The sequence below is a fragment of the Zonotrichia leucophrys genome, chromosome 2 (genome assembly GCF_028769735.1).
Source record: "Zonotrichia leucophrys gambelii isolate GWCS_2022_RI chromosome 2, RI_Zleu_2.0, whole genome shotgun sequence".
Lineage (NCBI taxonomy): Eukaryota > Metazoa > Chordata > Aves > Passeriformes > Passerellidae > Zonotrichia > Zonotrichia leucophrys.
In genome coordinates, this window is record NC_088171.1 from 42,333,813 (window position 1) to 42,360,679 (window position 26,867).

The window sequence follows — 26,867 nt, forward strand, 5'->3', positions numbered from 1 at the left end:
GTGTCTTTCTGTGGGGAAAGGAATGAGAAAATCCCTTAAGATTTGAGTTTGCATTGACTCTTTGTGTTTTCTTTTCTCTTTAAAGGAAAGTGATTACTTTACCCCTCAGGGAGAATTCCGGGTAGACAAGGCAGGCTCTCCAACTTTGCTGAACTGCCTCATGTATAAAATGTCCTATTACAGATTTGGAGAGATGCAGGTTAGTGCTACAACTTCTTCTGAATCTTAACTGAAATGTGAGAAAACAAATATTATTTTGACGTATTTTCTATTGCTCAATTTTAAATTAAGCATTGCTTGTAGTAGCAGAATCTGTACTGAGTGAGCTTTACAAATTAAAATACATCCAGTCATGGTCTGCTGTTTCAGCAAAAAGCATTTCTGCTGTTAACCCACACTTGTACTTCATTTTTTGGTGTCCTTCATATTGCCCCAGATGGGTATCTTGATTGCACTGTGCTGTGTGCTCACTAAAGCATCAACTGTGACATTGTGGAGAGCTTTAGAGTCGTTTGTTGTAATAGCAACATGCAAGTGAGCTATTGGCTGTTTGAAGTGTGTCAGAAACGACATGATTTCCATCCAAGTCACACCAGTGCATAAAACAACACTACACTGTGGAGTAAGGGCAGCAGTTGTCACTCCCCTCTGGGAGCACCAAACACATGGATGGAGCTAAACCTCTTTGGTTTTTTCCTTTCCTTTTCCTTCCTTGTTGCCCCCACCAGAGGCCCTTCCGAGGTATTGGCACAAGAATCCTTTTTCAATGGATTTACTTGTAACACAGTGGGGCCAAATTTAACTGATAATTGTGAACTACTTCTGGATTATATGGAAAATTGTGGAAGTGCAAATAATTGCAGTATAGGCAAGAGCACAAAGGCAGCAGCCCTGGTGAAAAAACACCACAGGCTGCTGCAGCTCAGACTGTTGAGTTGTTTCATCTCTGAATGCAGACAGGGTGGCTTTGCTGAGACATTAAGTATTGTCTCCTGTGACAGCTGTAGGAGTAAGAATGAATTTGTCCCTTAGGATCTCAAAGGTTTTTCTGTGTAGTAGAGTAACCAGTGCAAGAGAAGTGTTGCCCTTTGACTCGGGCCAGCTGAAAACATTGCTTTACAGTGTGAAGTTTCACAGTTTGCGGTGATTGGTGTTCTGGGTTTTGTCTCAAACTAACACGCAGCTTTAATTTTTATAGCTGGATTTTCGGACACCCCCAGGATTCGACCGTACACGCAATGCGGAGATAGGCAACAAAGACATTAAATTTAAACATCTGGAGGAGGCCTTTACCTCAGAGCACTGGCTTGTTAGAATATACAAGGTCAAACAACTAGACAACAGAGAGACACTGGATCACAAACCTAGAGTAACCAACATTGTACCGAAACAGAAGTATTTGTCAAAGAAGGTGGGTTCCCAGTGAAGTAACTGAAAGGGGTCAGGAGTTTATTTTTAACTGTGAATCACATAGCTGGTGAATTATATATTTCCACTAGCCAGAATGTTATGGATACTGTTCATGTTAGTGTCCAATATCAGACCTGCCTGCTGGTAATAATTGTTAATTTACTGTCTGCTTAACTTAAAAGCATGTGAAGACACAAGGCTAGATTTTTTTTAGGCAGAATGCTGACTCAACATAGAGTGTGTCACTGGCTGTTACAACTCTTAAGTCTTCATGTAACTGGAAGTATAATCTCTAAAGTACATCAATTCATGTTTCAGTAACTATGGCTCACTAAGTAAATGTGGAAGTTGCTTTCTGACTTTGTTTGAAAGTAGTGATGCCTAGAAGTTTACAAATGGCAATTTTGTATGAAATAAATTAAATATGAAACTTTTGTTGATGGAACTTTAGTGTCTGTCTGCTTACTGCTTGAAGTCATCTTCACGGTTTTAAAGTGTTTGTTGTGCTGCCCTCCTTCAGCCTGCTAAGAAAGGCCTGTTCCCAGGGGAGTTGGGGAGACTGTTAGCAGCCCTCTCCTTCACAACATCAGTTTTCTGTATATTCAAATAGATGTTGCAAAAGGAGCTCCAGAGCCCTGTCTAACAAACTGGTATAGGCAGTAGACTTAAACTGTGTCATGGAAATACAAGTAAAGAACATTCTCTGCAAGTAGAGAATGTTAAATGTAAAGATGCTTATCTCTGTGATTTGATGGAAAGTACATAAAATAAAGCATTTGGGAGTTGCCACTGCTGCTAGACATATCTTGAAATGATAAGCTTTATTATGCCTGTCATACACTTAACATTGTAACTTTTGATCTTTAATGACAAGCAAGGCTGTATTTATCTATGATAGATGCACTGACCCTTGAGCCTTAGATGTGTAAGTTTTCTGTCTAGAAGCTGATGCAGTTTCTGAAGGCTGCAGTACAAACACACTGTACTTCCCCTTAAGAAATCAGAGAACCAGGGAGAGCATGGGATTTCTTAAATACAAACTAGGATTTTTTAAATACAGTGTGAGGACTCCTCAGTAGCCACAGATTTTCAGCAGTTGCTTCCTAACTGGAAATTCAGTCCATCTCCTGTCATGTTAGGAATGACATTGCTGAACCTCAGAGATTTGGTCTATCTGAATATTACATATTAGTTTGTATCTATTCCACTTTATTGTAAACATGTTGTTGGTGTCATGTTGATTAAATGCAGTTTTTTAAAATAATAATAGACCCTGCTGGTAAGCACAGCACAGTGCAGCAAGGCTGGGAGCTGCCTCCTGGCAGGTGTGTTGAATGTACAGTTCCACCTGCCACAATCTGTGTACACAAATTTGAAGTTAATTTTACTTTTGACCAACATTAATGGATCCCCCTCATTACTACCTAAAAAAAAATCTAAAACAGGCTGATAAAGGAATGTGCAGGAAGTGCTAACTAAGCAATCTACAGACCAACAGCAGAGTTTAGAAGACTAAAATGGGATTATTCAGGCTTTTTTCTTTTGAAAAATGCTGCTTTGAACAAATACTTCTACCTAACTTTTAAGAAGATAAAATAGTGCAAAAGATGCAAGAAGGTATTTCCAAGCAAAACTAAGACTTATGTCAGTTTTGCTCTTTGGGCATATTAGAATTTTATCATGTTGGTTAATTATTAATTCTGCCTCAGCACATGCTTTAAAAAGAATGCTACAGATCTAGTAGACAGGGTTACAAAAGCACATCTTGTGCAAAAGCAACTGTTAGGCAGGAATTAACAATCCAACATTAAAAATAATAACTGGAAAATGCCTAGTTGAGGGTTTAGCATTTAAGCTCTTTAAAATCAGTCTAAATCTCAGGCATTGAATGCACATCATGAAACCGTGGTCAAGATAAATCATTAACTAATACCTGTTGTTCTGTTTTTCTTTTTAGACCTCCAAAAGGAAGCGTGGCTACATTAAGAATAAACTAATTTTAAAGAAAGGCAAGAGACCCAACAGGAAGACAGTTTAAACACACTGTTCTGATTGCTAATACGAAGCAGTTGTCCTTGAGATAACCAGTCTTTGCCTTTAGCTCAAATCATGTTTCACAGCAACATGAGGGTACAGAACCATCATTGGTCCAGATTATTGTACAAAATTTTCAGGCAATGTCTGATTAAAAATATTGGCTTATTGAGAACAGCTGTTTTAGATTTGTAATGTGAAGCAAGACAGAGCTGCTATCCAAGTCTAGCAGCATTTTTTTTATTGGTACATATTATCCTTCAAATCTGTTGAAAATTTGGACTGACTTTACCAAAGAACCCTGTAATTTGGTCCTTGGCACATGCATTACTTGTCAATCTTTTCTGGAGAACACTGTTCAGCTGAATAGCAGCAGTATGAAAACTGGAATGGTGACATCTGAAAATGACTCTTTTTCAACAAGAAAGAGATGGCAGAGCTCTCTCAAAATCAACTTTCAAAACAAGTTACTCCCACGATTATTTTTCTGTGGTTTCTTTCAATGTCCTTTTACTCTTGCTGCAGGCTGGTTTTGAGCTGGAGTGTAAGAAGCAAAGCTGCAGTTTTCACAAGAGGTGACAGGACAGATGAATTGGACAAGCTGCTTTTGTTCAACACGGGATTGCAGTATTGCTGCCTTACACTGTCATTTCACAAGGTAGACAAGGCAAATCTTGCACACTGTAGATACAAGGGCTAAATTTGTAACCTCCTGAAAGATCTGAAACGACAGTAATGAATGCTATAACAACATACAGCTGAGCACCATGGAGCTGCTGGTGCTTCAGAACAGAAATTAAACTTTTAGGTGAATGTTTACATTGGTAAAACAAATATAGCCTGGTTACTGGGGAAAAGAAGGTTGACAGGTATACAAACCCCTTTTCTGTGGCTATCAAAGGTAGAAGATTTGCAAACCTCTTCAGCCCTCACTGCCTTTCTGGTGAGGGTGGAAGTTTTTCTGGAAATCTGTTTCTCTGCATTTTATTTGGAGTGCTTAAATCAACTGAAGAAATTCCTGCTCTAGTGCTATTTGCTTTGTCTGTCTTTTATACTGGTTCAGTTTGGGTTTTTTTTTAAAGTGGTGAAAACTGTCAGATTAAATGCACTAAAATATAAATGGAGACTGAACGTGTTCACTTTCCAGACATAAGGAAACTTTATACAGACTTGAAATTTTTCTTTAATTAAAATGAAAGGGTTTTTTTGCAGTTTGTTTTCCTGCCACAGGTTGTAACTTTTTATAGAAACAAATCTTGCATCAATAACTTGATGTAAAATGCAGAATAGTATGTACCTTTCATGAAGAAAATGTAAATTTACAGTGTTCTGTGAGAATGTTACTGCTGACTTCTTTCCAAGGTGTAGAATATTTTTTTGATTTATGAACTCATTTTTGACTTCAGTGGTTTATACAGACCAATATTACAGCTGCAACATTTTCACAAAGGTAATTAAATCTGGATTTCTGGCCCCTGTCGTTTGGAGATTTCATTTTATTTTGTTGCTTTAAAGCTCAATGCAGACCAGTTGTCAACTGTAGGGGAAAATAAAGTTAATTCAAGTTTTGTGTTAAGGCTGTTGTGTCAGTTTTGTTGTGATTATCTTGGTAACATGTTGTTTATAGTCCTAGTCATAAATTAAGACATTGGAATTTCATATTGCAAATCTCCTGCCTTCACCAAGCTGCTGTAGTGAAGCCACAGCATCTTCTTAACTCCCTCCAGCTTAAACTAAGCCAAATCCAGGGCCTCTGCTGTGATGAAATGAAGGTGGCTGTCATATTTCCAGGGAAGAGCAGCCTGCCTTCCCAACCACACATTGCAGCAACTCCTTCCAGCATCTGGAGCTCCCCAAGCTGCTACAGCTGCTCACCCACCAGCAGCAGGGCTGAGTGATGATGTGATGCACGATTCCCAGTGTCGTGCTGCTTCCAAGCCCCTCTGCATCCTGACCATGGTGAGAAATAAGGGATCTAACATTTGGGACATCACCTGAAAGGCAGCAGGACAGAGGCTGCCAGTCAGTCTGGGGCTAGGCAGTAACTCAGCCTTGTTTCAAAAAAGGAAATACAAGACTGCCCTCCCCTCTTCAGGTACCTTTACATTTGGACAGACTTGTACCAGATTTGTACCTTTACATTTGGACAGACTGTCTTCAGCCTTAGGTAGCAGTGTTCTCTTTAACAGCAGGAACAAGTGAATCTGAGGCATGTGAAATAAAAATAAGCCAACTGCAGGGATCCCAGCCAACCTGGGCCTAAAGCTGCTTCCTACTTACCTGAGCTTTACTTTTTTCCTAAATCTAACATGACTTCAAGGATTCTGCCAATGTTCTGGAGTTAAAATGAAAAAGTTGCAAGTCATTGAGGTATCCATTTAGAAAAAGCAACATTACAAAGAAGACCTGGCACTGTCTCACCTTGGTTCCTCAGGAATCTGCACACTGGGTATGTTTACAGCTGGATCCTGGAATCAAAGAGCTGAACTAACTCCTGCCTCTTTGGGAGAACTGCACAGAGCTTCTACCAGGAAAGACTATCAGCCTCTTCCCTCCTCATCACACACACTTCCCAGACTAGTTTATTTCCTTAGCTCCAGCCATCCTTTCTCCTTTTGTTGTTCTACTATGTCAAATTTTGAAGCATAATTGCCACAAAACAGTAAAAAAAAAACCCCAAAACCACCAAAACAATAAACCCAAACACAACAAAAGACACGTGAGCCAGGCTCAGGTCAGCAGTTGCTAAGGAACTAAAGCTGCAAGTGTCTAGAATTCAATAATACTGCCTAGGTTCTGTATCTCTCAGTCATTAGTGGTGGGAGCAGTGAGACAGACAGTGCTCTTGGTAATCCCAGAAGAAATATTTTGACTTGCAGAAGTAATTTCATAAGAAGGAGAAAAGTCGTTAATTAAATATCTTGATAGATTTACTCTTGAAAAAGGAGCTGAATGCTTTAACAGAGCTCCCTGTACATACCAGTCTCATCAGGAGTAAAAACTGAAAAAAAAAGAATATTTGGCTGTGACTAAAACGCTCTCACATCATTATCCCAAGTGGATAAACTGCTCCAAGATGGGGCCTTGAAGCAGTGCCATGGAAGGCAAGGAACAGGGCTGGGCAGTGTTTCCTGCCCTCTTTACAGGCAGTGTTGTTTTCCGTTTTGCATAAAAACAAAGTGTTCCAGCAAGATTGTTTCCAGCACTGTGGATGAATGTTTAAAGAAAACCAGAAGGGCATTATCTAACACTTGAAAAATGCTGACCACAATCTGTGTGATTCCTCTAAGAACATTTTTTTCTCCTCACACAAGTGCCCAATGCTGTAATAATGTAGAGTTGTGTTTTAAGAGGTTCTAATCAAGAATCCCTGTTGGTGGTGAAGATTAAATGAAATGGGATTTTCAGAAGCAAGGGTACACCTTTACTTATTTCCTTTTTACTTGCCAAAATGAAGCAGATGTTCCCCAGCCTTTCCTAAAGCTGTTGTTGCTGCCCAGCCCCATTTTCCCTGGGCAGAGCTATCCAGTTCAACCAAAAAACTTACCTTCAGAGTGTCTGGGAGAATAAGCAGGGTGGAAAAGCGTCACAGCAAACCCAGATTAACCTAGCAAATCACTTCCATGGGAACCATGCTCGGGTGTCATACACAGCTCCTGGACAGTCAGTGACTGACACCACTGAACTAAGGCTTCCAGGGAAAGAGAAAGGGCATCCCACTGCTAAATGAAACAAATCTTTTATTCATGAGCATTCTCATTTTAAATTCACAAATTATGAAAGGAAGGCAAATCAGAAGAGACTGCCAGAGCATCTTTTAAATGATAAGGTATAAATTTTCTTTCTGAACATTTCTAATTTAAGAAAGAAAAAGGTTGCATAGGCTTTCTACAGGTGTGCACAAAAAAAGAAAATAAAATTGAAGTACATGGAAGTTTTTACATTACAATTCAGTGTACATCAGCTACTTGAAAAGGAAAGTATTTACTTGCAATTCCAAGACAGCTACTGGAACAACCTACAGAATAAGGCTTATGAATATTTACTTTTCAGTCCTGCAAAATATACTGAACACATACTATCAGAAAAAATAACATGACACTTGTGAATCTTGTCCTGGAATCTCTCACTGATGGGATCTTTTCTGAAAGAACTTTTTTCTGTTCGTGTCTCCCAAGATAATTTGGGAAAGAAGCAGTGATAATGGCATCAGGGGATTCTTCATAGCATCAGAACAGAACAAAACATTGGCCAGAGCACAAGTGGAATGTCCTCGGCATGCAGAAACAACCAACCATGCAGACAGAAAATCTTCAATAAATTACAAGCAGAAAATTTTTCAAATTTCTCCTCAAAAGAACAGCTACAGCATCTCTGTAGCCTTGACAGTCACACCATCCCAGCTGAAAGAGGTCTACTCCTTCAGGGGCCCAGGCCTGCATGCCTGAGACACAGAGGTTTGCAATGGCTATTTAGTGAGTATGTGTCTTGTTCTTTGGTGTGTGAGAGAGTTCTGGCAGGATGTTCCATGTTTAACTCTGCTTTTTCCATTGTTCTTTGTGATGATACTACAAACTGTAGGAATACTTTTAGGAACTTATCAGACTAATCTCTAGAACAAGAGTGGTTCCATTATAAAGTGAATTCTTGCAGGTGATAAAGTACAAGTGTTCCTGATGATACTCAGTAGCAGTTCAGTGAGCACTGCAACAGCATCATTTTGGTTTTGTTACAGAAAACTGTTACATCAACTGTTCCTAAAAAATAAGATTTTTTTTTCCTCTTAAAAAAAAGTGTCAGTTACAAAACCAAGCTCATACAATCCACTTTTTTTAAAAAATAGGATTTAAATCATTTAGAACACAAATCTTCCTAATGTGCAAAAAAAAAAAAAAAAAGAGACAGACAAGAGGACAAAATAGATTTAGGAGGAAAAGTAGCCACACCTTCATTAAACAGAGATCTGAAGTTGAAATCCAAAGGAACAACTAATGGAATGTTTCCTTGTGCACACACCTCCTCCACTCAGCCTTCTGAGCTGCTCAAGATATTTTAACATCTACCAAAAACACAAAATGCAGGATGCACAAGGACAGATGTGAGCAGTGCTGTGACCTGGATATCTCTGCAGTATGAGCCTAAGTCAGTGTATGAACAGAGCAGACAAAAGGCACAAAATTACTCAGCTCTACAGATGGGCATCCATGCTACTGTGTGTTAGAAATACAGTGGTTTTGTTAAGGGGCACTGAGCACATTTTACATGTGCCTTTTGCTGCCACCTCTCTCAAAAACATCTTCATTTCCAACAAATACAAACTAAAAAGCGACAAAGCCTGAACACACTTCTAGAATCCACTTTGTCAGTGTTACAGTGGGTACCTTACAAAGCAAGATCAAGTGACAGGATTTTCTTTAGTTTTTCTTTTTAACACTACAAAACAAATTGTATCCCATTTCATTTGTTTCATTCATAAAGTTATTATCCCGGTGGAATAATTGACTCAATTGTTACTTTTACATCAGGGAATCATTTATCTGGGAAGGCTAGTTATATCACCTCTACTCATCCAGATGTTTTATCAGAAGCAATCCCATTTAGTGGAACATGTAAGCCAGAAGTGTTGGCATGCCAGCAGCCAGAGAACATTACACAGCAAGATCAAAGTTACCAGAGCAGCTGGCTCAGGGGTGGTGACCAGAGACTGACTGAACAGCTGGAGCATGAACAGACAAAGCAGCGAGGACACAACAGGTTAGTGTGAAGAACAACGCTCTGGAGAAGGTATTGCTACTTCTTAGAGGGTGGCAGGAAATTCACACTCATCAGTGACAGGAAACGCCCTGACCTGGGCAGCCCAGAGCGAGCACGGCCGGTGGATCACTTACACCCAAGTGAGTTACTCACTGACTGCTCAGACAGATCGACTGCCATTAACAGACATGTCACGTTTTAAGTGCAAAACATTTTTGGCAAAAGTGAAAAATAGAAAAACCTTAACCAGTACTAATAAAAAAGTATTTTCTTAAATACTAGCACAGGGCCTGATCCTGCAAGCACACAACTCGGGGAACCCCAGCCGAGTCCAGCCAGGGTTCTGTGCCCTAACACTTGAGGAAAAGGTCTTTGAGTCGCTATTGGTGTTGGTACTGTTTACATGTAGTGTAAATAACACACACAACACATGCACACCGTGGTACTGAGGGACCTGTGCCTGTGTGCCTGTGGATCTGCACACACAAAATGGCTCCTGAATAAACTCGAGCTCGTGCTTTTTGTGAGATGTATCATTCACAGTACATAGCTTCCCATGGGGATCTTCTGGGAACAGGACCTATCCAAGGACATCCTGAAGTTACATACTGTATCATTTTAATGCCTTTCAGGTAAACTTAGGAGGCAACTGCTCTCTCCTGTCAATGGGCCTTCCAGAGAGGATTCACGTACAGCCAACCATCGCCCTGTAAGAAAATTAAGCAGAGTTTTACAAACAAGATTTACAAATACCAGATCCATGTACGTCCACACAAAAGCTAAAATAAGACCAAACAAGAAGCCATCCCTGTCACCTGAAAATTCTGTGTTTAAATAATTGACAAGTAATGTTGGCAGGAGGGAAAATATTACAAGGGGGAAGAGATGCAATAAGAAGAGATGCAAATTTAATTAGCAGCTAATGAACAATTCCCACAGTCAGTCCCATTTTCCCTCCACCTTTCCTCCAAGAAAGGGGAAAGATGAACTTGTTAAAATTCATTTAGTTTCACACAGATGAAACCCAAGACTGTGTTTAGGATGTCAATGCTTACTTACACTGGATAAATCTCCCTACATTGTGCTCATTTTAGTATGCTAAGATTATGGGGGAAGTGAGTATGCAGAATTTGAGAAGGGCTGGATTTTACAGAAAAACACATCACTTTATGTTCCTAACACTAGGCACCAAAAATCCAGATCAAAATCAATCTAACTGAAGTAAAGTGAACAAGTCCACTAGAGATGGAAAAGCCCACTGCTCTCATTCAAGAGCCAGACTCTGTCAAAAAGAAAATTTAAGCAATCAGTGGTACACAACAACACCCACCAATGACAAAATCCACATTCACTCATCCCCTGTGCAGGAACTTGCTAAAGGTCTCTAAACCAAGAGACTCTGAGTACCTCTTTGGCAAAGTATTTGGGTTTCCAGGGAGTTGTGAGCGCCGCCCGCTGCCTCTCCTCCGCTCGCTGCCTTTCTTCCAGGCGGTGCTTGTGCTCCGTGGCGGCGTCGATGTTGCCCTCCTTCAGAGAGTTGGTGACGTGCTGCCACAGGCGCCTGCCCAGGGACGAGAGCACAGGGCAGGGTGACAACAGCTCTGCCACAGCCCCTGCTGCTGGACACCACTGCTGGCCAGCAGGCTGAGGCCATGCTATCCATGCTGGTTTTCCAAGTCCCACAGCATGGGAACCATCACACTCCTAGGATATTCAACACATTTGTGGACCAGATTTTCAGATTCAGATTCACTCCGATTTTCAGACTCACCCAGTATTTTGCAGTACAATTTTCTCAGCAGGCTCTGTTTATGTTCTCATCACCACCTGAGCTTTTTTTCTCAAAGCAGTGGATTTATTGCTGCCATTTCCAGTTCACATTCCTTACTGATGTTCCTCCACCCTCCAAATAACAGGAGTTTAATTCTGCAGTTTTTTGCAGGTAAATTTTTGAATTATAAGGGACTGTCAGCCAAAACCCAAGAGTGCATTGAACTGGGACACTGACTGGCCCAACAAGGTCACTAGCAGAGGAACTGATTCTAGGGAGCCGCTCTAGGTCTGTGCTCCATATTCCCAGTTACAATATTTACCAGCACAGAGCTACACATTTCTCACATAGCTGATCATGCCTTATATCAGCCTAGCAGAAGCCTTGCCCAGAAAAGCACTGAGAAAAATCCTCATAGAATGGTTTGGGTTGGAAGGTAGATCCTCTAGTTCCTCCCTCCCTGCCATGGGTAGGGACATCTCCCACTAGACCACTTTGCTCAGGGCCCCATCCAACGTGGCCTTGAACGCTGCCAGGGATGGGGCATCCACACCTTCTGGGCAACCTGTGCCAGTGCCTCACCACCCTCACACTAAAGAACTTCTTCCTAATATCTAATCCAAACTGCTCTCTGTCTGAAACCAACCATAGCTTTCACATACGTCCAGGGCTGTTTAAATGAGATTGTGTTCACAATGTGATAAACTGCAGATCCTGCAGAGCCACTGGATGGATGCAATTTGCTGACTAGTATCTAAAAAACACAATAAATACACTGAAAAGCTACTGGTTTCCTTATTTACTACAATCTTTATGTTCCACACTACAGGGGAAAAATGAGTTTGTGGATAAGCAAGTGGTCTGGAAAGTAGACAAATTGTATCTGACCCCACACAATGACTCAAGACACCTTTGTAAAACAAAAAGACATTTACAGATAATAAAATGTAGTTTAACTCATATTTTTAAATCCTTCAATAAAATGTTCCTAAATTCAATTAAGGTATTGATTTTTCTGAAGATAAACATGAACAGTTACTGACAGTGAATACAGATCAGGTTTTTCTAATGTACCTAGTCCAAGTTAGGCACATGATGTAGGCGCCAAGAGCCTCAAAACCACCTGTATGTGTGTCTTTATATCTCATATTGCCTCGCATTTTATATATGTTAATACAAATACGTATTCTAAAATATATAAAACATGAAGCATCAGTTTCAATGATATGCAATATATAATATATATACCAGTCTGAATTGCTTGCAACAAGCTGATTTGCCAACCATGTTGCAATCACTCCAAGAAGCAGGTGAAAACACTGCATTACCATCTTCCAGATGCTCATTAAAACAAATACAGGCCTTTCCCCCATCTACAAAATTGATGTACTCGTCACTGCAGCGTAATTTATGCTCCAAGGAACCAATACACAGCCTCAGCTCTCTGTGCCCAGATTTCTGTGCTGTGGGAAGCAAGGAATTTTTGAACCACAGCACTCAGAGCTGCAGTTGGCTTCCCTGTTCTGTTGCCACCCAAAGTTCAGGACAGTGCTGCAAAGCCTCTGCTTACCTGTCACAGACATATTTTATGAAAAATACTTTTGCTAGGATTTTTTCTCCTGAGAAGCTGAGAGGCCTCAGAAATTAAATTTAAACAATAATTTTCTGCTGCTGTGGAATGCAACAGGTGCATCTTTGATTGATCACGTGTGGTTGTTTTTCATTAATGGCCAATCACAGTCCGGCTGTCTCGGACTCTGGCCAGTCACAAGATTTTATTATCATTCCTTGGTGGCTTTCTGATGAAATCCTTTCTTCTATTCTTTTAGCATACTTTTAATATATAATTTTCTTTAATATAATACAGATCACAAAATAATAAATCAGCCTTCTGAAACACGGAGTCAGCATTCTCATCCCTTCCCTCGTCCTGAGCCCTGAGAACACCAACACACTTACCTTGATTCCAGTGGCCCTTGGTTTGCTATGGGCCTGATCTTTTTCCTGACCACAGGCAGTTTGGTGGTGTCAATGACTTTGGTGTCTCCATTGCTGTAAGTGAATTCCAGGGTGCCATTCCATTCTCCCTGTGCCTTGCACACAATGGTGTTCGTTGGATTGTGCTTCACCTCGGCCGTAACCCTGATCAAGGGGGAAGGAAAAACAGACCACAGACATAACTGGTACCATTTATTATCAGCACATGAAAGCACCACCTTGCTAAGGCTGCAAGCAGCTTTCTACCTCCACAAATCAATTATTCAAGCAAAGTACTGATGCTGCCTCCAAAAAAGAAAGACTCATCCCAAGAAAGCTCTTCTAAGCAACAGCTTTGGGATGACATTCTAGCTAAACACAGTAGTAATCCAACTTAAAACTGTGATACCTGGCTCAAGCCCAGACCAAATGGTTACCTCAGCAGCCTGAAAAAACAATCCCTGACATTCATGTGACATTTTCAATACATGATACTTTCATGCCTGAACATAATGCTGCTCAGAGACCCGCGTCAAAAACTTTGGGTATCTTTGTTTTCTTCTTTAGCTCTGCATGTTCACTTCTCAGTTGCTGAGAAGCAATGATTAAAGCCACCTCACCAGTCAAAGAACTGGTCTGAGAGTGAGCAAAAAAACCAGGCAGGACTGGAAAACTGAAATGCAGGGAGAAGTTTTGTGAATGTGTCCATGAGCATGCATACATGTGCTTTAGAAAGCCATGTAAAGTAATGTGTAAACTCAATTTTTTAATTACTAAAGTAATACAGCACAACTTCCCCAAAATTTTACTCACCCTGATGGCACCAATTTAAAGCTTGTAAAGAAAAGCCCTGTCAAAACAGCCTCATATGGACATTTACCTGAACACAACATTGAAATGGTTGACACACACACATATGGAAGAATAGTTACACCATCTGAAATAAAACAGAGGCAACCATGCAAAGCACAGTCTCCTCTGGACACTGCAACAGTCCATGGCAGAACCAGAAAGGGATCTGATGTTAATGCCTGGGACATCGCCCTGAGCATGGAAGCAAGACAAGAAGCTGTCCTGCAGCCTCTTTGCACCCTTAGTAAAGGGGAACCAAAGAAGGTAAACAACATTTTCACCATCTGGAATTTCAGTGCAGAGATGGGAGTCCCCAGTAGGGAGGTACCACTATAAGCAGTGACACTTTTCAGGAGCTCAACCTGGAACACCAGTTCATCTACAAGACTCATACAGAAGCAGCAGCTGGGTTAGCAGAAATATTGCCTTTTCCACATGCATTTTTCTGATCCTACACTTACAGCAACTTTTACAAGCAACAAAGGCTGGAGAGATACATTCACTTTATTTTAATGAGAGAAATACATCCAATTCAGTTAAACAACATCATATGTATTGCTACAATGAACTGCCCTAGAGCTCTAAGTCATCTCCAGCACTAACATGAAAAGAACTTCAGCTATCTGTCTGTAAAATACTGCAACAGAAGAACTGAACAGATGCCCCAGAGCCCTTCCCCTGAAATGCAGCAGCAGGTAAACAAGAGTAAAGCAGCAATTGCTGTACCTGTGGACCTTCCCTCCATAGAAGGGCTTGGTGTGGAACGTGACCGTGGCAGAATAGCCCGTTCTGGCACAGCTGATGTTGACTTTCCCTCCAAGCTCCACCCAGGGGATGGTGAGGATTGAGCGAGCGTAGGCACTGGGCAGGGTGAAGACATACTCCTCCTCATGCTCCAGCAAGTGAAGGACACCTGTGCAGGAAGAGGAGAATGTGAGGTGATAAAAGGTTCTGTGGTAAGACCCGATGGTCACTGACCAATTAGCACCATCAAAATGCACATCCATGGAGAGCACGTGCAGCCCTCCTCGAAGGAGAGCACTGTCTGCTAAGAAACTCTGCTTTCTAGAAAAGTTTCTTCCAACAAGCATTTTCAAAAGCATCCCATTTGACAGTGCACCCTGACATACTGACTGCTGCCAAACAACTTTTCAGAAAATCTGACTGGATTCCTTACTTTGCATTAGTGTTAAAAGCTGCATAAACATAGAATGTACATCTAAAAAGCCATACTGAAAATTCAGGTGCTCTGTCAGTGTTGTATCATAATCTCCCTCCAGAAAAAATATGGGCATGGCCAAAGGACTGTTCACTTCTCCATTCAGTTAGAAACAGCCATGTCCTCCACTAATTCCCTCTTGATGCTGTTAAAGGCTCTAAGTCTCTGTGGCTACAACAAGAAAACATGGCAACTACAAATTTCCTATTAACTTTGCTCTTTTATTTCCAAATGGCTGATTTCTCACACTGGCTTTGAAAAAATCTTGCATAATCAAAAGGTGCCCAGCAGGGCCACTGCTCTATCAGCACCAAGTCCAATGTCCCTACCAGGCACAGAAAATTACTGGTAATTCCATCTCTTTCTGTAAAGGTTCCTCCACCCTCAGCACCATGAGGCTGTAACTAAAAACAACGCACAACAGCAGCAGTTTTTCAACATAACTTGGAAGTTGCACAAAGAAAGTTGCTTTCCTGATCAGACCTTTGCAGCTTCCCCTGGGGCTAGGGATACAACTCTATCCCCATAAAAACTGTAGTTTGGTCTTCAGGATAACAGGACATAAGACCAGGAAAAGAGCACCATAAAACCTTGCACGCAGAATTAGATCATGCCAAATGTCTGCAGTGTATTTTTTACCAGAGTTTTACAGTCTTTTGTGTCCCATTTACTAACTGCCTAAAGGCAAAAATGACAGCTTTGAAAACATTTTTTCACGACAGGGACTGAAAATAACCTATTACAGGAGGAACTCACAACCCAGAAATATTTGGGAAAAAAAAAAAAAAGGAAAGTTATTTTGACACAGTAATAGTATTGGTTTAGTAGCAAGATAAGCTTGAGCCCATTTGCCTTCACCCTGGGGCAGGCAGGGGAAGAACAGACTGTTAGTGGTATTGATTAATCTATCTGTTTAAGGGAAAACTGACACTACTTTTTCAAAGTGGTCTCACATTTAATGAAGAAAAAGCATTAAATAGGAACACAACACTACTGCTGTCAATATGAAAATATGCCTTTAACACTGCATGGAAACCTAAATTTAAATTAAAACACACTCCAAATTAAAAGCACAGAGCTCTAAGAGAGCCCTGATCTTGAATATTGGCTCCAGCTAACAAAACTAAATACAAGCACAGGAAACTGCAATTTGTCACTTTTACCTTCTGAACTATTTCACAGGAAAAGATTTGCAAACCAGAACAGCTCCATGCAGTTGTTCTGAGAACCTCTGCAACCTCAGCCTCCCAGCAGTGACACAGGCAGCACGTCCCCTCCAGCAGCTCTGACACAAGGAGCCGGGAGTGCAAAAGCACACAGAAAAGCCATGTCTCAAAAGGACTTTCATCATCCAGTCTTGGCAAGCCACAAGTTCCTCATGCCACGTGCTGAGCCCTCAGCAGCAGGGACAGGCCAGGAGGACACCGCCACCACACACAGACACGTTTTGCCTCCAGCTTCCTCGGCTTCACACCTGCACAGGCATCCCAGCTGAACACACTGCACAGAGGCTGAACTACCCAGCCCACCCTGGACATGCACCCAGGAATAACTCATACTCAAAAAACTACTCTGGCTATCAGACTCATAAAATGGATGCTACAACAGCATTAAGTTAATAAAAAACAATTGTAGAATCACAGAATGGCCTGGGTTGGAAGGGACCTTATAGACCATTGAGTTTCAATCCCCCTGTCATGGGCAGGGACACCTTCCACCAGACCTGGCTACTCAGAGCCCCATCCAACCTGGCCTTGAACACTTCCAGGGATGGGGCATCCACAATTTCTTTGGGCAGCCTGTTCCAGCACCTCAATACCCCAACAGTAAAGAATTCTTTCCTAATATCTAACCTAAACCTACTCTCATTTTAAAGTCATTACCCCTTTTCCTGTAGCTCCATGCCCTTGTAAAAAGTCTCCCTCCCTCTCCCATCCTCCTCTGACCATCACTGTATGTGATGCTCCTCATGTGAGAGGAAACTGGTATGACAAACACAATTTTGCCTCTGTCCCCTGATGGGATCAAGAGCTTTTTCTCCCTAGTCAGATGGGAGGGGCTCAGAGCTGCAGCGCTGCCAAGCACATTTAAAGTGCAGAGCAAACAGCAGCAGTGACCTTCAATGTAAATATTTAACCACCACAGCAGGTTAGATATTAAAAACTGAACCCAGCTCTCTTGGCAGTATTTTTAGCACCCGGTAGCATATTTTCTGAATTCCTTGAACACCTGAATAAATACATTTTTTAATGAAGCGCTATCTCACTTGAAATGTGACTCCAGCTCTATAACTACAGTCTAAAAGAGATTAAAGGGCAGATCTGAAATACCCATGACTTGATAATACTTTAATATTAAACTTGACTGTTTTGCATTCCATTGTTCACAGAGCTCACATGCAAAACCTTGTTTAAATGAAGCACCACAAACACTGCAGCTGCAGCACCACATTGAACAGAGACCTGTGCTCCCTTAGGGGAGAGGAAGCCAAAAATTACTCTGAGATTAAAAATTTGTAACAAGTACCACAATTTGAAGCAACTCCCCACCCTGCAAAGTGTCAATCTTGAGAAATGAAAAGCCAATTAACTGAAAGCTAACAGTTACTTTACAATGTGTCATTTTTACATCTGTTCATAATCATTACATTGCAACTGATCTTTAAAAACAACTGCTGGAAAATACACAAGCCATTTTTCTTCCTTTGCTTCCTTGCTGTAAGGGATGATTCAAGTTTAGTTTGAAAATGGCTATAAGTAAACACACATGTAAAGCTGTAAAATATTCTTCCATTTTTAGGTTTTTCCTCTCATATCAAAGAGTTCTTTCAAAAACTTCCAATTCCCCAATTCCTAAAAAAAAAAAAAAAAATCTAAAGTATTTATAGGCAACAGTTACACAAGGAAGAATACACCAGACCAATACTCTGGGAGGAACAGTGGATTTAGTAATCTGGTTTGTTAGGAAAAAATGCTACAGAGAAGGCTGAATTTGTTAAAAACCATGGCAGGATATTGAAATTCCCCCTTGAAACGTCCTCAACACCATTTACTCCTCCTTTTGACTCCAGCAATGTATTCAGAGTCACACCCCTATCCATGACCCCTGAGCCTGCATTAAAGGAAGCAATGGCCTGGCACATCACTCCCCCAGTTTGACTCTTACATGTCCCTCACTGATGCTGCAGCTTTGTGAATTGATTTCCCAGTAACACATATTGACAAAAAACCCCAGAGGAGGCTCTGGATCAATAGGCTGCAGAAGAGACATGTGGGATTTAATGCTTCCCACTGCCTGCATGGAGATCAATCTGAACAACAAATGGCACGTGGGACACCAGGGGCCTGGGGCAGCTTTCCCATTTAAGCAGCTCTTCACCCTGTCTGTGTTTCTCACAACACACAAAGAGGAGCAAGTTACGTGTAGGATGAGCCCCACATGGGTGTTGTGCATCACCAACTGCCCAGATCCCCACAGGAAAACAGGAAATGCAGAACTGCGCTCTTATTGTCTCAAACCTTCCAGGCAGCTGTGCTGAGCACTGCTCATTTTTCAAAGACTGGAACCATTTACTAAATTAGGTAATGAGTGCCATGCTATATGAAAATGGTTCTAAAAACACTGGGCTAAAAATATTAAAGCAAAAATGAGTACTTAGGGAAATACTTAGGTAGCTCTAATTGCATGGAGCAATCAAGCTTTGGGACTGATAAATTTTAAGTCACTCATTTCTCAGTACTAGAAATTATAGATCTGTACATCCATTAATACATACACATACATGTATTTGAACAGAAGAAAAAAAAGGAGGAAAAAACATTCATTGCTTTCTTTTAAATTTACCCTGAAAGACCACTGAACCTTTTACCCACGTATCAGATCTTTTCAAGTTGATTTCATTTGAGAAAAAATAAATTTTTGGAAGCCCATACCTCACTACTTTTTAAAACATTTAAAATAGCAGAAGTGAAAACATCAAATGTAACTAGCCACTTGACAATACAGAGCAATCCATTTAAATGTACTTTATGCTCTCTGCAAAATTAACCCATAAATCAAAGACGACACTTTTGGTTGGCTTTTGCTGCTCTGAACCAAAATCCAAGAGCAGAAAAGGAACAGGCACAGCTGACACTGAGGTGTGCTCACCACAGCACCCTTACCTCACAACCAGTATCCTTTTAAAGATTCTATGGACCACATAAAAACCATTTAATATTTATATTGACTTTCTCATCCTTTGCTAATTTAAATCTTAATGTGACCCTGCTTATTAGAGCTTCATCTCCTCCCTCGCTCTTTCATTAGTACATAATTAACATTAACCAGAATTAGGGACTGCACATGCAACCTAAGTTCTTTTATGCAAAATAACCTCTTTTCTATTCCAGGTGGCTTTCTCATGAGGAAACAGTGCTGACTACTCTGAAGAATGGGGGTTTTGTCATAGAGCAAAGAAAAGTTGCAAGGTTTCATTAGCAAGCCAGATTTAGAGCACTCATAACCAGAGATGAAGAAAGGCTAGCATATAAAACAGCTCCCCACATGGATTTTCAGCAGTGCTCTCCCAATTGTTCTGCATCTCTGCATCTGATACTTACTCTGAATCAACAGAGAAAAACCACAGACAGAAAAAAAAAATCTTACTCACTTTGAGGTGTGACACACACAAAAAATCACACCACTGAGACACTGAGCTGTAGCCTTTGTGTGCCAAGATCATACCATCCTTAACTCCCCTAATCCTATAAATTCCTTTATAAACCCTTCATGACATTCTATATCAGCTTCAAATAAAAAGCATAAAAAGCAATGTGCTCTATACATCTAAGGACTTGCTATAAAAATATGATTCAAAGCCTCCACAGACGTGTTACCATGACCATATTCTTCACACTCTATAGGTCCAAAAATTCAGTACTACTCTATTTCTGCAAATAGCCAACTCCAGTAGAAAAAGCTCCACTGAACTACTGGAGGGACACATTGGATTGTTCAAAACACACCTCAGTTGCTTGTATTCAACACTAGGCTACAATGAAGTTTCTGGTCATTGTCACAGAATCATAGAATGGCCTGGGTTGGAAGGGACCTTAAAAATCCTCTTGTCCCAAACCCTCTGCTGTGGGAGGGACACCTTCCACCAGACCAGGCTGCTACCAGCCCCATCCAACCTGGCCTTGGAAACCTCCAAGGACAGAGCATCCACAACTTCTCTGGTCAGCCTGCTCAGACAGAACTGCTGTGATACATATCTGACCAGAACAAGATGGTCACTCACTGCCACTAAATTATCCAAAGCATTAATTACAGTTCTCTAGCACTCTGTCTGGAAGGATGTTTCTCCCCTCTCCCATATCAATTAGTACTGATTTAATCTGCAGTATAATGAACCTAATATTGAACCAACAGCAGAATTATTTAACCCAAGACTCAAAACAGACACAGGTATTTTAGAGGCATGGAGGAAACTGTCTTTCAAGTAACATGATGCCACATCTAAAATCCTTTCTGCTCTTACAAAGAGTGAAAGACCCACACATGTATGTAATTTAACTCCAGCAACAGGCAAAAAAAAGTGCTGAATGTTCATAATGAGGGGGAATTTAGGAAAAAAAAAGGAGTAAGAGACAAGACAAAATCCCAACAATAGCACATGATTAGTTTGGTAGTCCAATGCACAGTAGCAAAAAAACCCCACAACAATCAAAACCCAGAGATTCTGAGGATCCATGAGATGTTACTTTGTCTCTCATCAAAAGTAGGATCTCATCAAAAGCAGAATGATATTTCATTCCCTATAAACTCAATGTGCTTTTAAAATATTAAAATAAGATTCTACAACTTTACCAGCCAACCTTGGTGTGCGCAGTTCTCTCCAAAGAGCTAACTTTAGTTTCTACCTACCTTAAGTAGCTCCATGTGCCTTCTGACTATCAGCACCTCTCCACAGCCCAACTCACTAACTTTGCCAGACTAACTCACCCCATATGAAATGTTGCATCTCTTAATATGTCCCTAAACACAAGGAAAAAAATTTTCAAATTATATTTCACATTATTAAAAGTATTAGGCCCTGCATTACTAGGAACAGGCTTAGGTTTTCCACACTTTTAGTCCAACAGCTCCTTTTTGTCGGTTCAGCAATCTATTCCCTGGTACTCACACTGACCTCAATCTACTACAGAATTTATACTTATACAGCACATAAGAAAGAAGCATCTGCAGTAGATTCTAACTTTTGCACAGCTTGACAAATCCACACACCAACTTAATCAGGAAGATCTCCCTGGACCTAAAATAAACAAACAAAAAAAATTTAAGAAAGTGCAGTTTCAAATGAAGGAACTGCACTGCACAGCTGGCATTTTAAACTGAGGCTGCCAGGCTTAGGCTTGCTGTTTTCAGATGACAGAAAGGCCTCAGTGGTACAACTTCTAGCTGCCCATTGCCAGTCCTCAAAATGCAACAGAAATGCTTGGGCTGCACTGAAGAGTCTCCATCACTTCCCAGAAATGCTGTCACTGTGAATGTCCCTGCTCTTGCACTGCTTACATGAACAAGCAGATGAATAGTAACTATGAACTGGTGAACCCAGACTTCCTCCCAGCATGCACATCACAGAGACAGCAGCAAACCTTGGAATAAGAGAGTTTGCTACTGCAGATGTTCCCCAAAGCCCGCCTCCACTCCTGGGACGTCTCCAGGGTCATGAAAAAAAGAAAGAGCACAGGGAGAAACTGATTCTCACAAGCACACATGAAACAGTCCTTGGGGTGAGTGAGTAAGCAGTTAATTCTTAGACCCTTTCTCTCTCAAAACTGGGACACATCAGGACTTTGAAGTCTTAAATAATCCCCACAGTAGACACCCTCAACTCCAGGGAACTGTGTGCGCTAGCAGCAAGAGAAAGAAATTTCCCTACTCCTACATAATCACAAGTGACTTTGTGTTTAATTTTATTTCCATTAAATAGTTCCCTTCACTCAGCAAAACAGTACTAGAAACGAACATGTACCAGAAAAATGCAGAATGTTAAGCCAGTGACTCAGGCTGGCAGTAGTACAGGCAGGGGACAGACAGACAGACCAATTTCCATTCTGACACTCCCTTCCCAACTTCCTTAACTCCGTATTCAAAGCAAAATACCTAAGCCACAGGAAGAAGGAAACACAAATGCTAACACCAACTTTACCACAAGGGTATCAAAACCAATAGCAAGGAGGTTTCATGCCTCTTCTATTAAAAAAGGGAATAAATTGCCATCAGGGAAGGAGCAACTGTAGTCCTTTTCACTGGTCTTTAGTTTTAGATAGTGTAAATAGTAGAATACACCTGTATTTTTTCACCATAGTTATTTCGTTGCTATTAAAAAGCAAAGCCAAACCACTGCATTTCCTACTCCACTTTTACTGCCTTTATTACCATAGTATTTAACATAATGGTGACAAAAAGAAGCAAGTTGTCTTCATACTTCTGAGACTACAGTCCAAAAACTATTTAAGACAAAACACTAAAATCCATACATAGCATCTTACCCTCAAATGGCCAAAGGGACTAAGTTGCTTAGAAACAGACTTATCTCAATGCATTAACAGTCAGTGACAACACTGGTACAAGTGTGTGCATCAGTTCAGATCATCCATTAAGGATTTAAGACTCCCTTTATTTCTGAACTCAAGTTGGGCAGTGATTTATCACAGTGCAGACTGCATGTGTATGATATGGAAAATCAGGATTCACGCCTCTACTATGTGACTTCCTAGAAAGTTTATGAAAATACACTAACTTTCAAACACTACAGAAATCATGATTCTTTCCAGAAACTATGAAAAACAAATGTCAGGTTTATGCAAAAATGTGTTTCTTCTCACTGCTTTGTTCCAATAACGAACACCAAATCCCATATTACTTTGAAAGTGACCAAAAATGATCTCACAGAATATGCCATAATTTGTCATTTGCTATTATGACTTAATTATTTCTGAAGTCTGGCCACATAAATTACCAGTCTCATCAATATAAGCACACATTTATATATGCAATGTGCATTTCACATTCTGTCTGGACAGCAAAAGGTTATATGAATCCTACAGTTTTAATTCCAAACTTCACAAAAGCAAACAGTCATAAGGTTCAAATGAAAGGTCAGAGGGAGACCAAGTAGGAAAACATTTGGATTTCTGTTGACACCCAGAAATATTAGCTAAAAAAAAGCAGAATAAAAGCACATTTCTTACCTTCACCTACCATAGAAACACCTATTGACATGCCCATGAACTTGCTTTTGGTCCATACGTGAGCGTTCACACACATTTTCTTCTCTTTGCACTCACAGTAAAAGCAAGATACTGGCGGATGATGAGACACTTGTTCAGCTACAAACCTCAGCTTGTAGCACGAGGACTGGTCCTGGCCAAGCTCCTTGGCTGAGTCCTTAGAAACCGTGGAGGCACCATTAGTTCTGAATGCTTTCACTTTATCTCTAGGCACATCCCACGAGCAGTGAAAGGTTTCACCAATTATAGGGTTATAGGGCTTCTTGGCAACTGCTCCCTTTCGGCCTTCGTGAAAAGCTGTGAGATAATACTCCACAAAGCAGATAATCCTTTCCTCGGGAGTGGCTCCAGCTGCAATTGACAAAAACAGGTCTGGATGGGCCATGAAATTTGCATACATCTCCAGCAGGGATCTTTTCTCCAAAATAAATGTTGGAAGCACTACCTGTATGTAAAGCAGACAAAGGCATATATGATTTCCCTGTGATCACACCACTGAGGGGAAAGGGGGAGAGGGAACAGTTAGGACAGCTGTAATTCTGACCCTGCCAAATTTTGGGATAGCATATTTCCCTCCCATGCCACAACAATTTAATATTCTTTGCAGTGTAAATAATGAGTGAAGGAAAAAGCAGTGGCCTTGATACCCATGCAGGCTGCTTCCTGAGATCATCATGACTTTCACGAGCAGCTCACACAACAGGGATGGGCTGTTCCATGCACATGGAAATCCACCTTTTCCTCTCCTCTCAGTTAACAAACCAGCCATTGTTTTCTTTGTTTACAGGACACAAAAGCATACTTTGATATAAACTAATGTACACCAAATGTCAACAAACCAAACTAATCATAACTCTCCAAAATGGGAGGGGCACACCCTCCCAAACCACCAGAGGATGAGTATTTTATATGAACGTACCCATCACCAACCTCTAAGTGGTGGAGACTGTAAGGGGTGCATCCATCCCTTCTGTCATACAAACATCAAACATCCCTGTCCCATATTTCACTCCTGGGCCCCTGACTACCCACTCTACATGGATTAGGTCCCTTCCAGCCTCTAACAAACCAACCCAAGGATATTCAACCACAACCAAATATCAAGTTTATTTCCAAGTATAAAACTCCCAAGGAGCCTTCCCAAGAGGCTGTAGGTAAGAAAGCAGTCCCCATCTGCCCTAGAGTGTTGTCATATGCCATGTCCCCCCACAATTCCCAAGCCAAATCCCCTGCCATCCCTAAGATCTCCTGTCTCCCCCAAGCCCATGGCACACCCCCTCAGTTTCAGATGGTACCATGTCACTGTGGTGGGCACCTGCCTGGCTTTGCTTTATTTCAGACAATTTGGAACAAAAACTGCACAAACCACTACATTCATGTCATGGGAATAGAGAGGCTCCCATGGGCCCAGAAAAAATCCTGGGGCTGAGCACTAGGCAGTCTGCCCCGGAGGGAGCCAGCCCCAGGTGACTTGGATACACTCCCAAGGGCCTTCTCCAGCAACGCAGATGTTGCCAAGGTCACTCACTTCACAGTAACATTTTGTTGGAATTTTCCACTGAAGGATCCTGGAGGGTACTGCAAGGCAAACAAGGGCTAAGGGACATAATTTATTTCTCTCCCTTCTTTGCCCCCATGCTCCCCACTTTGTGCAGGTCTGTCGCAGGGGAGCTCACAAGTTGCTCTCACATGACCAAAAGGAATTTCTGGCACACACAAATTTATCTTATGTGAATCCAAGTGGCTCAATGATGCCAGATGCAAACCTGCTGTCCTCTATTACAGCAACTCTTCTACTTTCCTCTTTAAATTTTCACTGCATTTTCACTTTAAATTTTCACTTTTTCCCTTTCCTAAAAGCAAGGGTTATTTACAGCAGGCAGGGAGCCACTGTTTGTCACAAACACATTTGCTTTCCCCCTGCTGGTCCAGCTTGCTATTCTAATGGGACCAAAGCACAGATCAGCCCTTTTGGATCCCATGGATAATGAAATAGAAGCTTTCAAACTTTTATTAATCATTCAGCCCTTCTCAAAGAGAACTTGTAAACAGGAACAAGAATTCCAGTCACAGCGGCTTGAACAGAATCTTTACAGCTACACAGCAAGTCACAGCACTTCTCTGCAAAAAGAGAGAACTGCTGTGTCTGGTAACTTATCTGCTTATTGGCTCTCTCCTTCTGTATTTTATATTTACACACATACAGCCCTTTATAGGCTAATAATTTTTACAAGTTTAGATATAAATCAAGAAAAGTTCCATCTGTAATATTCCTCTGACTCTACTCTCTAAGCCTTGAGGATACCATATGATTTCTGCTACCAACCTATTGAGGCCCTGAATGATGGAGGACTTTAATTTTACACTATGTGTGGCAGACTGAGTGCTAATGACAGCCTACAGTCCTGGTGGTGTGACAGAGGCAGGTTGAGGAGATTGGTTTTCAAAATGAAATCCAAAACTTTGAAGGCAAAGCAGAAAGCCAGTAGAGTTTTTTTTTTTACTTTTAGCTCTTTAAACAATTCCATCTTATATGCAGCATTCTCATTCTGACCATTATTCATTATCCAATATAATCTTTAGGAAAATGCAATTCAGCAGTTGAAATCCTCAATTCAGGATCTCATTTTAATATAAATTATACACTAAAAGATGAGGTTACAAGATGGGAAAGTGACAGCAAAACATACAAAAAAATCTCCCGTATTTTCTGTCTAGAAATAGAAGTAGTGTCTTTGTGAGTTCACTGCAGAGACTTGAAAGGGCAAACTCATTTGAATAAACAGCACTCTGCATCTCACTATGTCCAAGAGCCTCTCTCTAAAGACAGTGACCTTTATTAGCACAAACAGAGGAGAGGAAAACTGCAGACCATCCTTCAGATGATGCAGATTTTATGGTACAACACTAAGACTGCCATGGTTTCATCCCACTGTCGTGGTCACAGAGTCTTGGTATCTCCTCCCTGAAGTCCCAGATGGGTGCTCTGCTCAACACAGCTACAGCAGCACTGCCACCAGGTGAGATGTGATGAATCACTGACTCTAACTATTGAGTTTCAAGAATCAATTTTAAATCCGAGTCAGGCCTGAACTCCAGCTCAAATGATCTTGCTTTAAAAGCCTAACTAAGCAGGAAATTAAATCCTCAATTGTGGCAGAAACGGATCCACTGAAAAACTGAATTGTTTTCAAAAAAATTGGAGGCAGAACTGTGAAATAAAAATATTTTACTTTTAAAGCTTACACAACTGCAGTATTACAAAATATGCCTACAAAGCATTGCCTTTTATCAAATAATCTCATAGCCTCAAAGTTTCAATATGCAACACCACCACACACGAACATAGCAAAAAAAAAAAAAAATCACACCAATAATTTTTTTTAATTGGCCCTATCTTGATTTCTGCAGAAATAAGAAAAATAGAAATAAATGAATTTGCAAGCGTACAGCATTCTTCTTGCCAACACCAGGCTGTTGAGCACTTGTGCTAGCACTCCAGCTTTTAAAGAAATGAGGTTTCCAACTCCTCTGCAGCCAGACAGAATGAAGTGTCCAGAAAAATACACTT

At 40.9% G+C, this 26,867-nt stretch overlaps 2 protein-coding genes across 3 annotated transcripts in view; one reads left to right on the forward strand and one right to left on the reverse strand.

Annotated features, from left to right (window-relative positions):
* The window catches only part of STT3B (STT3 oligosaccharyltransferase complex catalytic subunit B), a 51,195-nt gene extending 46,175 nt beyond the window's left edge, over nt 1–5,020 (forward strand). The window contains exons 14-16 of the mRNA XM_064704711.1: nt 86–199; nt 1,199–1,411; nt 3,368–5,020. Coding sequence (XP_064560781.1) covers nt 86–199; nt 1,199–1,411; nt 3,368–3,448 — 408 coding nt within the window. The 3' untranslated portion in view covers nt 3,449–5,020. The remainder of the gene's footprint in view (nt 1–85; nt 200–1,198; nt 1,412–3,367) is intronic.
* A 2,147-nt stretch (nt 5,021–7,167) lies between these two features.
* The window catches only part of OSBPL10 (oxysterol binding protein like 10), a 136,868-nt gene continuing 117,168 nt past the window's right edge, over nt 7,168–26,867 (reverse strand). For both annotated transcript variants that reach the window (XM_064704713.1, XM_064704712.1), the window contains 5 exons: nt 23,258–23,741; nt 14,525–14,711; nt 12,929–13,111; nt 10,606–10,759; nt 7,168–9,905 (listed from right to left, as the gene is read on the reverse strand). In XM_064704713.1, coding sequence (XP_064560783.1) covers nt 9,861–9,905; nt 10,606–10,759; nt 12,929–13,111; nt 14,525–14,711; nt 23,258–23,741 — 1,053 coding nt within the window. In that variant the 3' untranslated portion in view covers nt 7,168–9,860. The remainder of the gene's footprint in view (nt 9,906–10,605; nt 10,760–12,928; nt 13,112–14,524; nt 14,712–23,257; nt 23,742–26,867) is intronic.